This window comes from Columba livia, chromosome 2 (genome assembly GCF_036013475.1).
Source record: "Columba livia isolate bColLiv1 breed racing homer chromosome 2, bColLiv1.pat.W.v2, whole genome shotgun sequence".
Classification (NCBI taxonomy): domain Eukaryota; kingdom Metazoa; phylum Chordata; class Aves; order Columbiformes; family Columbidae; genus Columba; species Columba livia.
The window spans coordinates 125,469,101-125,483,062 of NC_088603.1; the positions used below are offsets into that span (position 1 = coordinate 125,469,101).

Here is a 13,962-nt window from a genome sequence, read left to right on the forward strand (position 1 = left end):
TGCTTGTATCATGTTGTGCTTTGTTAAGCATGTATCTCCAGATTTAATGAAGGGGGGGGCGGGTAGTTTCCTTTGCTCTGAATGCTCCCCAGCATCCCCCCGGCAACCTAGTCCTGGCTCAGGGTGTCCAGGGGAGGTGGGGTAAAAGTTCTTCCCCGCGGTGCGTTTCTCCCGCGCCCGTGGCGGGCGGACCCCGGCGGCACTGAGCAGCCGTGGGGCAGCGCCGGGCCCTGCCTGCCCGTCCCGCTTCCCCACGCACGCCCCTCGCCTCCGACCCGTGGGGATGGCTGCGCACGGGGGTGAGCTGCAGCACCACCCCCTGCCTCCTCCTTCCCCTCAAGATTTGGTGCCGCCTTTCCACTCGTGGCACTTCCTACTTGCCCCAAACCCGAGGGCAGAGGGAACTGGCAGCTCCCAAAAGCTGCCTACCCTGCGCTGGGCCGGGGCCGAGGGTCCAGACAGAGCCGTGAGCCGCGGCCCCCACAGGGTCCCCCCCGCCTCAGGCAGCCGGGGCCGGTGCTGGGTGTCCTCTCTCAACGGTAGCAACACTCGCGGGGGTAGGGGATAAATATTTTCTGCTCCACTTCCCATCAAAAAAGATTAATCAGAACCTGTAACTTTTCAGGAAACATAACTGTAAAGTGCCAGGGAGCTGTGGGAAGGCAGCCCAGAGAGGGTGGGCAGATCAGCCCCCAGGCGCAAGGAGAAGCGTCTCTCAGCATTTACTAGACAAAGGCTGGGTGCGTCTAATTATGATTATTAAAACAATTTCCATGACGATGTCTAATATTATGTTAATTTGAAAACAACTGTGTATGAAAACTGTCGACTATAATACCTAAATTCATTTAATGAAACACATCGTTAAGGCAATTAAACCTCCTGGATGTGATTAAGGAACATAATTACGACACTGTTCTGCGCCATAATTGGGTGTCTTTAATCAAGGGGTAAAGTGATCAGCAACACAGCCATTAGTTTGTATTGTTCTGTCTCTGCTGTCCATCATTCTGATTAGGAATTAACCACCGCCACCAGCTTGGCGTGGTGCGTGCCTGTGTGTGTGTGTGAGTGTGTGTTCGTGCATGTAACATCGCAGGACACGTTTGCTGCAAGATTTACCGCTTAATATGTCTGGCTACCGAGCAGGCTTCCCGGAGAGGGTCCCCCGGAAGGCGCGGGCGCTTCCTGGCTCTATCCGGGCTCGGGACGGCGAAGGCAAGCGGGGTCCCAGCAAACTCCTGGAGTGTCGGTGACTTGGGCTGGGGGGAAGGCGAGGGACTGTGGGAGGCCCACGCTCTGCCCGTCGCTCTGCTCCCGGCTCCCGTGGAAAGGAGCCGAGGAGCGGGAGGCGTGTGCGGGCCCGGCCAGGACTGCTCCCCGCCAGCTCGAAGGAGCGAGGACGGCCGCTGCTGTCTGTGGCACATCGGGCGGTTTCTCTGTCCACCTCTCATCTGCCTCTGCTTCGGAGCGATGGGAAGGAGGAATGCAAACGCTTTTCATTCCTGGCTACCGCTGCCGCCCGACTTTGGACTCTCTTGCTCCCTTTTTGCTTGCTTTGGGGGGGGAAAGGAGTCACTGCCGAGCAGAGGTGCTGTCATTCCCGACCCTTCACTCCTGTCCCTCTGGACCGAACAGCCTCGCTGGGAAGCGACAGGAAGCCGCCGGGCCAGTCCCTGGGCAGGTCTTGCCAATGCGAGTGCCGTGTGTGTCGGGAGTGGGGGGAGGAGAGAGTCTCCCCCGCCCCTCTTAACGCTTGATAGATCACTTCACCAGAAATGAACATGTCCCCCTTCAAAAGAACTTCTTCCCCGTTTCCAGCCGCCCCATCGTAGCGAGATCTCTCCCAACCTTCTCCGAAGTCTCCCTCTGCCCCCGCTTCTCAGACCCGCTCCCTTCCCCCGGCCCATGGCCCCTTCCTCCGGCCCTGAGCCTGAAATTGTCCCAGCATGAGTGACATTGGCTTTCCTAATGTAATGACTTATGAAAGATATAATCATGTGTTAAATTGAATCCTCCGCTTAACTGTTAATGGTGTGCTCTGGGCACATTTACGTATTAGATGCTATGGTAACTAATTACCACTAGAAGAAGGGATAATACACTTTCCAGACTTTGACAAATAATTATGAGTGTTCACATCCCTGCTAGCAGCAGTTGCAGCGGATCTGCTGGAATGAGTAAGTGAATAAATGAATGGGTAAGTGAACTTGTGTGCATGGAGGGGACTAGATAATGAATAGTGGTCAAGTGAGTTTTCTTATTAAAACCCTTAATGAAAATGTGATTTAGGGTGGAAGGGGGGGAAAAAGTGCGACGCTTCCTCTAAACGTAATTAAATCACGTAATATAAACATCAGAAACATAAATAAGTTTATTTTTAATTAAAAAGCAGCAGTCAAAGTAAGTTATCCATGTGCTCGGAAACTTTACAGCAATTAACACTCCTTTTTTGGGTGGTGGTGGCGGCGGAGGGGGATTGTTGGGGTTTAAAATAAATGAGCCAGGCCTCTACGACTCTTTCCAGCATAATTTCTAAGTTTGATTGCACCCGCCGCCGACAGGCCGGAGGGATTCTGAGGCTTTAATCAGATGTCGGAGCAGCTCCTTGTCGGAGCGGGACGAAACTTTGGGGAAGCAGCTCTGGGCTCCGTGCCGGCCCCGGTCCCCGCCAACCGCTTCGCGGTGTCGCTACCTTTCGGCTGCGCAAGACCCCCGCCCGAGGGGCTCTGGCGCTAGAGGAGCCCGTCGGAGGCTTAATACCTGCTCCCGATGAAGCATTGCGCTTATTTTAGGCAGGCGCCGCAAGGGTTAAGCCGCTCCTGCCCGCTGCCCCGGGTGCCATCCCATCCCATCCCATCCCATCCCATCCCATCCCATCCCATCCCATCCGGCAGGAGCGAAGGCAGGAGCCGCTGCCGGGAGCGGGAAGCCGTTGTGGCCGCCCCGGCCCCCAGCCTGGCTCGGGGACTCCTAGCAGCCGGTCACGCCGCAGAAGGGACATCTGCTAATTGAGCAAAGAGCTGCAGCCAGCCCCGTTTCCCTGTGGTCACTCGTCAGCTCGGTCTCACCCAGCGTCTCCCTCCTCCGAAACGCTCCGGGGGGGATTTACTCTGGTTTGTCTGGTTCTTCAGCCTCGGGAAGAGTTAAATCCTTCCCCAAACCCCTAGTTGCCCTTGTCCGCTCAACCTGATTCAGAGACGTGTAATAAAAGACGAAGCAAATTTATGGTCCGTTTGAAGCACTTTACTGCTGTATTTTTAAATTCATATATGCACATATAAGAACTATGATCTGTGAATAATTTGAAATGCTATAGGAAAACGATGCATTTTAGATTAAACATAACCGTTTTCTTACATAATTGTCTCGGATTAAAATAAAAGGAAGATACATCGCGAACAGAGACAAAGCTGAAAATCTAATGACAGCCATAAACTGCTAGACAGTCATAAATTAACGTCTTCATCAACCACTGAAGGGATCAGTGCTTATCTAAATCAACAATTATTTCTTCTGAGAAGTTGCAGAACAGATTGCCCCTCTAATACTATTTTAAAATCCTCATAATTGAGGATTAGGGGCAAACAATCGCCTTTCCAGAGTAAACCGCCTCTGCACCAGCCAAAGCCCTCCGAACTCACCTACCACCCAGAAACGTTGCCTAGGAACCTCCTCGGGGGTCCTGTCCCCTTTCCCCATTCCACCATCCCCGCAAGCACGGGCTGCTTTTGGGAAGGAGCGTCAGGAGTCTCTCCTCATCTCCCCCTTCCCATCCCTTTCCGACTGAATTTTTTAGGGAGCCGGGGGTGTTGGGAGCGCAGCGAGCTCCGGCCGGCGCCTGAAGCCCGGCAGGTGTGTGGGGAACCCCCAGGCACCCCGAGGCGGCATCCCGGAGCGGAGACATTCCGGAGCGGCGGCATTCCCAGGTGCTGGGCGAACAACTCCCTCATCAATACCGAGCTCAATTAATGCCCATCCACTTTTCAGGTTCAAAGCTTATAAGCGACGCGGCTCTTCTCTCAGCTGTAGCTACCTGCGATGCCGATTTTGCAAGAGGCTGCTGTGAAGATTTCATTTTTAGAAAGCAACTGAAAAATACGCTCGAGAATAAAGCCGATACACTGGCACACGAGATGGAAATTAGGCAGGGAAAGACTTGCTGCCTGTAGGAGGTTAGCGACTAAACTATTTGGAAGAAAGAGGTAGTTGGAAAGATGAGCTGATAGGAATGAAGTCACTGTCAAAAGTCATCACAGGGTGTTTATTTACTGTCTTTTAGTCTCCCTGTAGCCAGAACCTAGACTTTATTCAACTTTGCTGCACTCGTAGCTACTCTTTGGAGAAAAAATAAATACACACAAGCACATCACTGTCAAAATCAGTTCAACAAAATCTTGCAAGATAGAATCCTGGAAGGCTTCTCGCAGAAAGAGCTGAAGCTTAAGCTTCTTTAGATTATTTATTTAGGTGTAAATAGTTCTAGAAGACAAGCACATTTCGGCTATTACAATTATGTGTTTGGTCACACAACCTCAGTATCTGAGGTCCCAGGAAAGCCTGATGCATGGCATAGGGTACGTAGATACAGCACTGGCTTACATGAGGATAAAGATCCCACTACAGTTTAATTCTTTGCTCTCAAATGAAAATGGATAATTTTCTACTTTTATATGCTTCTTTTCTATGCAGCAATCATTTCTTCATACTCATTACTATTTATAAACATAAACAATAACTTAAGGTTCACAATACTTTCACAAGTGTAGCTTTACATGGTGTTTTTGTAACGAGATAATTTTTCTGACATGTTGTAGGTATTGGGACATGACTAGCCAGGGTACACAGGCTGGTTTAGGTAATGGGCAGGAAAATGCTATCTACAGTTTGACAGTTAAAATAGCTCTATTCATTTGAATTAAGCATATGTCATGCATAAATTGATGTCTCGAATAATTTGAAAATACAATACAATATAAGTAGCATCACGAAAGCACTTGGTGTCAGAACAAATATTAAAGTACAGTGTTAGGAGGTGTTACTAACTTCCCCATAAATCTATCTCTCAGACCATCATGGAAAGCTTACTCAGAAATGTGCCCTTCAAGAAATCCCAAACAAAGCCACTTTTTATTTCTAAACTTCAGTAACTTCTAATAGAATCTGGAGTTAAAACAATTGCACAGTTACAAATACATTTATTAACCCAGAAAAATGCTGCAAGTCTGTCTTCTCTACGATGTATCTTCGAGAACCCCCACAGACGTACCTGACAAGTATTTCTGCATGAAGGAGTGAAGAAACACTGATGTCTTTAGGGTGCAATCTTCATATTTAAAACCTACTTGTAGAACCCAGCGATAGCCAGAAAAGCCAAGCTGTGCTTGGCTGGTGCAGTGCTGTACATTGTACCATTTTTCATTCATTTCCCCTCTTAAAATGAATGATCTGAGAGGACAGAATATTTTACACCAGGTAGTACATCTTGTACTACGCCGATTTGTAAAAGGAAAAGCCTAGGAGCTGTATTTGAGAATCATCAATGAATTGCAGATCTTTATACTAATATTGAGTAATGCCCTAAGAATGTCACAAGTACCACTTTTTTTTTTCTTTATCTGATAAAAACTGGCTTAAGTTTAATGGGGGGGGTAAAACAGAATTGACCATTTTCTAAATTCAAAGGAGTTACTCCATGCCAATACTGAATTAAAGACTTCTTTCCTTTACAGAAATACCTTTCAAGATCAAGTAAGAGAAAAATGCTGTATGCCGAATAAAAAATAATTTTAAAATTAAAGCAATAGCTGTGTTTTTGTAAGAAAAGTGTTAATGTAAGCTTGAAAAAAATACCATGGACAGTCATTCAATATTAAAATAGATATATTCATTTTTATTGTGTCCTTAAAATACAAAATTCACTTGAGATGTTAGATTACTAAAATAATGAAGTTTCAATTTTCTCGCTCAGAAATTCACAATATACCTTATCCAATCGAAGAGCCTTAATGATGGTTATTAACTATTAAAGTAGAACCTAACCGTCGTTCATCTATACACAAAATGTCAGTTTGCACAATTAAAAGCAATTCACAATCTTTTGAATATCAGAAAGTTCAATAATGATGAAATAAAAGATCATTTATAATTCCACAAGAGAAATTCACAACCAGTAATTATTCATAAAAATAGTGACATGCAACTAGCTTAAAAGCATAAACTAAAGAACAATGCTTATGTGGTTTTATGTTAGCACATTAGGACATACTGGCAGAGATGTGAAAATCTGATTTGCAAACAGGTATACATAGACTAGCACAGTCTTTTAAGTAATGTAACAGTTTTAAAACTTTACAGTAGCTTATAGCAGTACTGAGTGCCAGTATAGAAATGGAGAACACACAACCTGAAAATTCAAATAAGAATAATAATTTTTTAAAATCACATTTTAGCATTCACATTAGTTGATCAAATTAATTTTTCTTCTTGGGTGCTATAAAGGGCCATACTGACTTAGTAAACCTATTTTATATGAGAAAAAAGGTGGTTTTAAATTTTTTTTTTTTTTTTTAGTAGCAGAAGATATTATCAATATAGCCATAGGCAATGACAATGTACAGTTGGAGGCTGGTACCGACCAGCCGAGTCACATCTCACAGCGATCAGTGAGAGCACCATGTCAGTAGGGAAGCAGCAGAGAAATTCCAGGGGCACTTGCTCACCCTTCCTGGCTGACCCTATGCCTGCTGGTGCAGCGGATGAGCCAAGCAGCGATGGTTGGGCTTGCTGGGCAGAAGCCCTGCTGCAGTGGAGAGGAAGGACAAGGAAGCACAAAGGCTGGCTGCTTTCCTCTGCTCACCCCCACAGTCCCACTGGCACACCAACGCTTGTGAGCAGCACAGCCATTTCTGTTTAGATGATTTTGCCATCTTAGTGCCCCTGTGACAGACCGTCAGAGCTGGTTGCTCCTGGGTTCTGCGGCAGGTCATCAAAAACTGTCATGAAACGCGCTCTCCTCGGCGCAGCATGCTGCGGCCAGCTTGGCTCCAGCTGGGACCTCCAGGAATGGCCCACGTGCATCTGCTTGTGTTGCTATGGCTTTTCGACCAGGAACATGGACACCGTGGCCTTTTCACTCCCTTCTCCGTGGAGACCAAGTCACTCCTGGTCAGTTCAGCTGCTAACTCAATAAGTCACCTCCTCAGCTGCTGAGTACGTGGACCAGAAGGGCTTTACATTTCCTCTGTCCCGCTTTAGCACTTGTGACTTCACAGCAGGGTGAGGCTCATTTCTTCTGCAGCTGGGGTACGCTCAGGTGGTGATGCACTGCTCACCAGCAAAACTAACCTACCAGGAGCAGGCGTTACCAGGGACACAGTTCCAGGACAAGCTGGGCAGATGCTGCTTTAAGTTTGATTATTTTGGTCCCTGAGTGAATAGAGCAACTAACTCTTATCCCAGCAAAACTCTGGCCTCTTGCAGGTGCAAAGCGTACTCTCCAAACCCAATGCAATGCCTCCAAGTGCCTTCATGGAGGTTTCCTGCAACTCCTGGGAGAAATTCTGACTTTTTTTTTTCTTTTTTCTTTTTTTTTTTTTTTTTTTTTTTCCCAGTGGAACATGCCCTGTAGATTTAATTGGCTATTTTGAATACAATCTAGCTCTTCTTTTAATTTCAAAATAGATACTATACAAACTGATCGGCAATTAATCTGGAATTACTAATGATTTGCATGTACTTTTGGCACAGATTTATTATGTCCTACCAAATTATGCAGCAGCCTGTGATACTCTTAACTCAAAATCCTAAAAATAGAATAAGATTATTAAAAAAGTCTTATGTTTAAAACAAATACCTACTGTTATTTTTGCAGTTGCTTCAGGTTTGTTTCAAAGTTGGATGCCAAAGAAAGATTTATCATAACATGAGACATTTTACAGCTTACATTTAAGCAATAATGGAATACAGTCAACAGTGTAATGATATCAACTTTTCCTCTCTCAATAAACCAGGCTCTAATGTCCAAACTGGATTGTGAGCTATGGCTGAGTAGAGAATAGCTCCTACAGAGTAACAACAGCAGTGAGTAACTTGAGTACAAGAATCTCTCCATAAAAACGAATTTTATTCTGTGGCACAAAGCAATAATCTGCTTTTGCTGTTGATTAAATGTTGAAGCAAAGTTAAGGCTTTTAATCAACTGCAAATTCCATTTAATGTAAGCATACTCCAGCACTGAGGACGTTATTGATATTATATATGAAGAGAAAATGTTTACCCAATATCTCTCACAAAACCACAATTTTCTCCTCAGAGGATTTGGAATGTGGCTATGCCAATCTCTGAAAGCCTTTCTACTGATGCTGATGCTTATTTAGGGTATTTGTTTAAGTGAATAACTAAGCAGGCTTCTACACAAATAACAATAAGTAATTCTAATCCTTAGTATGTACGTAGAAGTTTCCATTCATAGGCCATCGAGTGCTTTAGAGATGGGTAAAATTTAAAAGACATACGAAATTAAAGAACAGCAAATTTCAGCTCAATATTCTTGAAATGGCTCTGATGGTCCACTGGGAAAAGACAAGTGAAGTCAAGCTGAAGTTTTCAGAGCTGTGTCTTTTGAACAAAGTAGAATTCTGGGTGCTTGTTTTGAGCATCCTGCCTCTGACAGTGCCAAAGCAGGACACCACAAAACCACAGCAAACAATGAAATATTGGGGGAAAAAAGGATATTTTTAATGAACTGCAAATCCAGACGAACCAGCAATTCATTCAGCACCTATAAGGCAAATCTGAACTCAAGTTCAGACAGCGGTAACTCCTCCTTGGTTGGTTAGTTATGTGAAGAAATGGAAATCGTGGCACAGAATAGATCAAGGTTTGGCTGCCCAAACTAACCTTTTCTTGCAGTGATTATTCATCTTTCTTCCTGTCTAACTTCAATAAATGATGACAGGACACTTGGGAGTATGAGGGGAAGCCTTTTCCAGGTACAACATCATTATTCATGTGGAGGCAGAACTTATGCTGGCACATCCCAAAGAGAGAATTTTTTGGGAGCACAAGGCAAGGCCCACAGATATGGCTACTCTCCCATCACAATTATCATCTTGGCAAATTGAGACTGGACAGCCATGAGAGTCCTCATCAGTCTCTGATGGTTGGGAACAGAGACAGGGTCTAAAAATCTCAGACCTTCTGCACTAGGAAACTTATTTTTTAAACAAGAGCTGGTCACCCAGTGCAGCAGATTGGGCAGCCAGTACACAGATAAATCCTGCAGCTGCCCAGAGTTGTCACTTGCTCAGATTTTAGCCCCCAGGAAGAGCTTATTTTCCAATGTGTGGATGGACACGTTTGTTTCCAAACAGAAGCCACACTACTCTGCCTATGCATAACTTAGGCACAGAAAAACACTGTTAAAAAGTAGTTTCAGAGACCACACTTGCCATTGAAGCCCTCTTCTTCTTTTGCCTTTTTGGAGAAATGAACAAACACACGAAATGATCAAAATAAAACACACAGATGTGCTATAGGAAAACAGTGAGACAAACAGAAGGTAATTTTTGAGATGGTAGAATCATTTCAAACAGCCTCATATATTTTCTCCCTGAAGAATACACTTTTTTTGGGTCAAAAGCCAAAATAGATAAGTGAGGCTTGATCCAGAGCTTATTAAAATCAACAGAACCTCCCTTCTGACTTTAAATGACTGCAGGAAAAAACTACACATTTTAACTTCTGTGCAATGCACAAAAAAAAAAAAAAAAGAAAAAAAAAAAAAGAAGAAAAGCAAAGCATTCACCCTCAGTACCTCAGTACATAAAAGTGAAGTCAGAAATGTGTTGCCATCAAGACATTCTTGCAACTCACCCCCCCAACACCCCACACAGCTTCCATCACATCTCCCAAATAAGGCCTAAGACTCTCAAGACCACAAAGGGAACAGAGTAAATAAAAAGTTAGAATAATGAGCCCTAAAGATTCTTTTGTCCTCTAGAATTAAGTTCTCCTTTTCTTGCTATTATGCTTCTATGAGCAGATACAGAAATTACATCAGATGGTGGGTGTATGGGACCTCCCAATCCAACAAGGGGGAACCCCCGTGACAGAGGACTCCTGAGCATGTTTCCCATTTAAATGGCCTGGATTCAGCTTGATGTCATCTTGCCTGTACATCCTATTTGACTCATGGCCAAGAGTATGGGGGTTCATCTTGCAGGGATGTTGGGCTATTCACTTGGCCAAACTCGTCATCTCATCTCATTACTCACAAGGCAGGCAGGACAAATTGGGGTTGCATGTCCTCACATCTGACATCTACCTCCAGCCCGAGGGCTTTTCTCCTTAGAAACAAACAGAAAAGTAGAAAAGGAAAAACCAAACATTTTGAAAAATACAAAGCTGAGGAAACAGAGCAAACACAGAGATTAGTAGAAGGCATATAGACAGCCGCTCACTTTCTTAAGGACCTTAGCTTGTAACGAAAGGCAATATCAGCGTCTGGCAGGAGGATACCAAGGCCCATACGACTGTTATCAAGTCTGACAGCTTTGTTTTCCACTAGTTCTACATCGAAATGAGCCAATAGTATGAAGAGAAACATCTTCATCTCATTCATTGCGAGGAACCTCCCTGGACACATGCTGATTCCAGAGCCGAAGGGCATTAGGAAATACTTCAGTTTTCTTCCTGCCTTGTAGAACGTGGTTTTCTTCTTGCCATTCTCTATGTATCGATCAAACTTATACTCCTGAAAATAAAAGAGAAAGAGAGAGAGACCGTGATATCTAACAAGGCAGCTACATGAGTTGCTTTGTTTGCGCAACAGTGACACTTCTGAAACCCAGAAAATAAGATAAAGAGGAAGACAAGGAGCTGACAGCTTCTCCTTTTTAGTTTGTTCCCTCAAGTTTCATTAGCTCACATTAACTTCCCTGCAATGAACGCTCCTTAAATCCACTTAGTTAGCTTAGCTCTTTTACATCAAGCTCCTTCAACTTCCATGTCTCATCCACTGAGTGTCTGGCCTGTATTGATTGTAATTAGATTTTGACTGCTTTGTAGCAGGGACAATGAACCTTAGGGGAAGGACAATTTTCTTGTAAAGCATCATATGCGCTCAGTCTGGTACATACATCATGAATAAGGATAATCTGCCAAATTCCGCAAATGCCTATGAATAAATTAATGCATCACACCGATCTTGTGATCTAGACCAAATTTATCCTTCTTTTGCACCCAGTGGTGCAGATTATTCAAAAACCAGACCCGATGCTTTGTGGTAAATTTTCTCTTCAGTTGGAGATGGTTGCTGTTTTATTTGCCACATCTGACCTTCAAAGGGTTTGCTCTGGAAGCTGTTAAGCAGGATGACCGTCAGTGATAGACCACTATAAAGAGGGGGCTTTCAAGTAAGGCTTGAGGTTGCACTTGTAACCTTCGTTCCATAAATTGAACATCTTTCTGACTATTTTCCAGTAGCAGGATCCCTATTTAGAGATAATTCATGTTTTTGAATGAAGGAGATCTGGCATCCTCACTCAGTCAACGGCAAATTAACTACGTACAAAATCCTCTTGCATGCTTTGAATAAAAATGACAGACACTTCTTGCTATGGTCACTCATTAGCATTTGTCCTGCTTTGCATACATCTGCTATAGCAGCAGCCATTTGGAGCTGCCTGGGAACAAGTCAGTCAGACAGAAACCAACCTCAACTGATTAAAAAAAACCACACTGCAATGAAAAATACACTGATACTGATCTACCCATAAGATTAAAGGCTCTGAAAACCATGCACTGCAAGTCCTGCTGTCAAGATAGAACAGTGAGGGGAGGTGGTCTGTGAGAAAAGGAACAAGCACGAGGTGCACCAGAGGGGCTGTAATTTTGGATGTTGAAGAACAGGAGCTTGTTTCCCCAAATGACAGAGGCCTGTATTTTCCACAAAGTTAAAAGTGATCATATATGTGTTTCTACTGAGAAATAATTCTTTTCGGTCTCTTTGAACATCCCAGCCAAAACAAAGCATGCCATTATTTTTTTTTCCTGGTAAGCTATTGCTTCGTTTGAAGAAACACAGTAACAAATGAAAGCCCAGAATACCATTTCTTCCTTAAAACATGTTTACTTCCTGAAATGTAAATCCTGCTGGTCTAAAAAAGCTCTGCTAAATATGAACTGCAATTGCTTAAAAAAAATACAAGCCAGTCCAGAGCTCTTCACTTTGTTGGAATGTTTCCACTAGGTGCACTCCTGGCATCTGGAGCAATTAAGAACTGTGGTATCGAACACATATAGACATACTGGGCCAAACCTTATGCTTTCTTTGTCATTTTAAGAGCCATCTGAGAGTTGTAATTGCTTTTAACAAAAAATAAATTGCTGTCTAAGGAACTGGAAAAGCAGAAAACAAGTGTGAGGCAGGAATGGAGCCAATGACAGTGACATCAAACTCGTGCTTAGGTTGTTGAAGACCCTAGGATTGGATAGCACTTATTTAAAAGCTAGTTCTGTGGCTAAATACAGACTAATTTTTGATGATAAAGGAACTTTCAGCCATGCATGAGGCCTCTTTGGAAGAGACAGGGTGGATGATGGTGAGGAAAAGGTGAAAAAAACCACTGAGGAAGAGCAGGAGATGAAGTTCTGTGTGGATGGCCTGCTAAGGGCATTATGAAAACCGAACAATTTCCTGTGGTTGATATAAGTGTCTGTCTCTCACATTTCATATTTACCTTTGTTTGGAAAGCCACCATGTAAGGTTTCCCGATATTTCACTCTATGGGATTTACAAAGGTAATTTATAGACCTCTATAATTTAGCTAAGTTAGGATTCAGGGGTTCATTTACCCACTTCACTAAAAAAAAAAAGACTCATTTATTTAGGCTTTGATAAGTGGAGAAAGAGGTCAACAATACATGCTTACACTTAGACAAAGCAGAAGATAGCCTGTACTTAAATTTATGTATCAAGGAGAAAAGCCTTGCTACAAAATTATCTCATCAAGCTGCCTGTTTTCCCAGGAAAGTTTTCCCTAAATACATGACAAGCTCAAGACTGCACCTTTCAAAAAATTCATTCTCCATCTCTATCTGATCCTCAGTAGTTATTGTTGAAAGCACACTGCATATTTTAAGAACCAAACAGAACAGTGATTTCCCCACTTTTCGAGAGGGCCCGTGTGCTGAAATCAATGTACTGCAATGTGTGGATTGCTCATTCACTATCGAAAAGATAAAATATATGAACTAAAGCTGTACTGTGAAAGCTGAGCAGAGCTGATACTAAACAGATATATTCAAGCAATGGAAATATGGTAATATATTCCGGCAATTATTGGATAAGGGAGGGGATCAGTTTCCACGCTGATGCTTTTTGTCTAGGACCTAAACAAACAGATGGACTTTTGACAAATCAATAATGTTCTCCAAAATAAAGTGTTAAGAATAAAATGAGAAAAAGTCTATTTGTCAGTTGTTACTTTTTAAGGATAGAAATATTAATCAACTATTTGCCAATATATGGATTATTTTTTAAAACCCTTTGTTTTTGGTGTGGACAGCCAGCAGGGCCCTCCTGGATGTCACTTCCGTTTTCATGTCTTCTGTGATCACCCCTGTGACCGTACTTTACTCTGCTAGCTCTGACTCGCACCACACCTCCTCTCATAGACTCTGGTGGAGTTCCTGCACAACAAGACACTGTTCTGAACCAACAAGAAACTTGAATCTCATCTTTCCTCTGCAACCTCATATCCTTAAATTCCCAAATGGGACAGCCTCAGGGAGCAATGCCTCTAACATGGATGGTCTATAAACATACAAAAACATTCCAGTTCCCTTCTTTGGCTCAAATACCAAATTGGCATGGCTGGGAGATAAATGCTTGCTTAGGAAAAAGGGGAGGAGGAATGGATCAGCTACAAACTCTTGCTTCCCAGGCAGAGGTGGCAT

General features: G+C 43.6%; 1 protein-coding gene across 1 annotated transcript in view; it reads right to left on the bottom strand.

The window, feature by feature from the left end:
- Window positions 1–5,865: 5,865 nt before the first annotated feature.
- Window positions 5,866–13,962, bottom strand: part of LOC102096682 (cytochrome P450 7B1) — a 128,173-nt gene continuing 120,076 nt past the window's right edge. Inside the window, exon 6 of the mRNA XM_065053661.1 lies at window positions 5,866–10,756. Coding sequence (XP_064909733.1) covers window positions 10,460–10,756 — 297 coding nt within the window. The 3' untranslated portion in view covers window positions 5,866–10,459. The remainder of the gene's footprint in view (window positions 10,757–13,962) is intronic.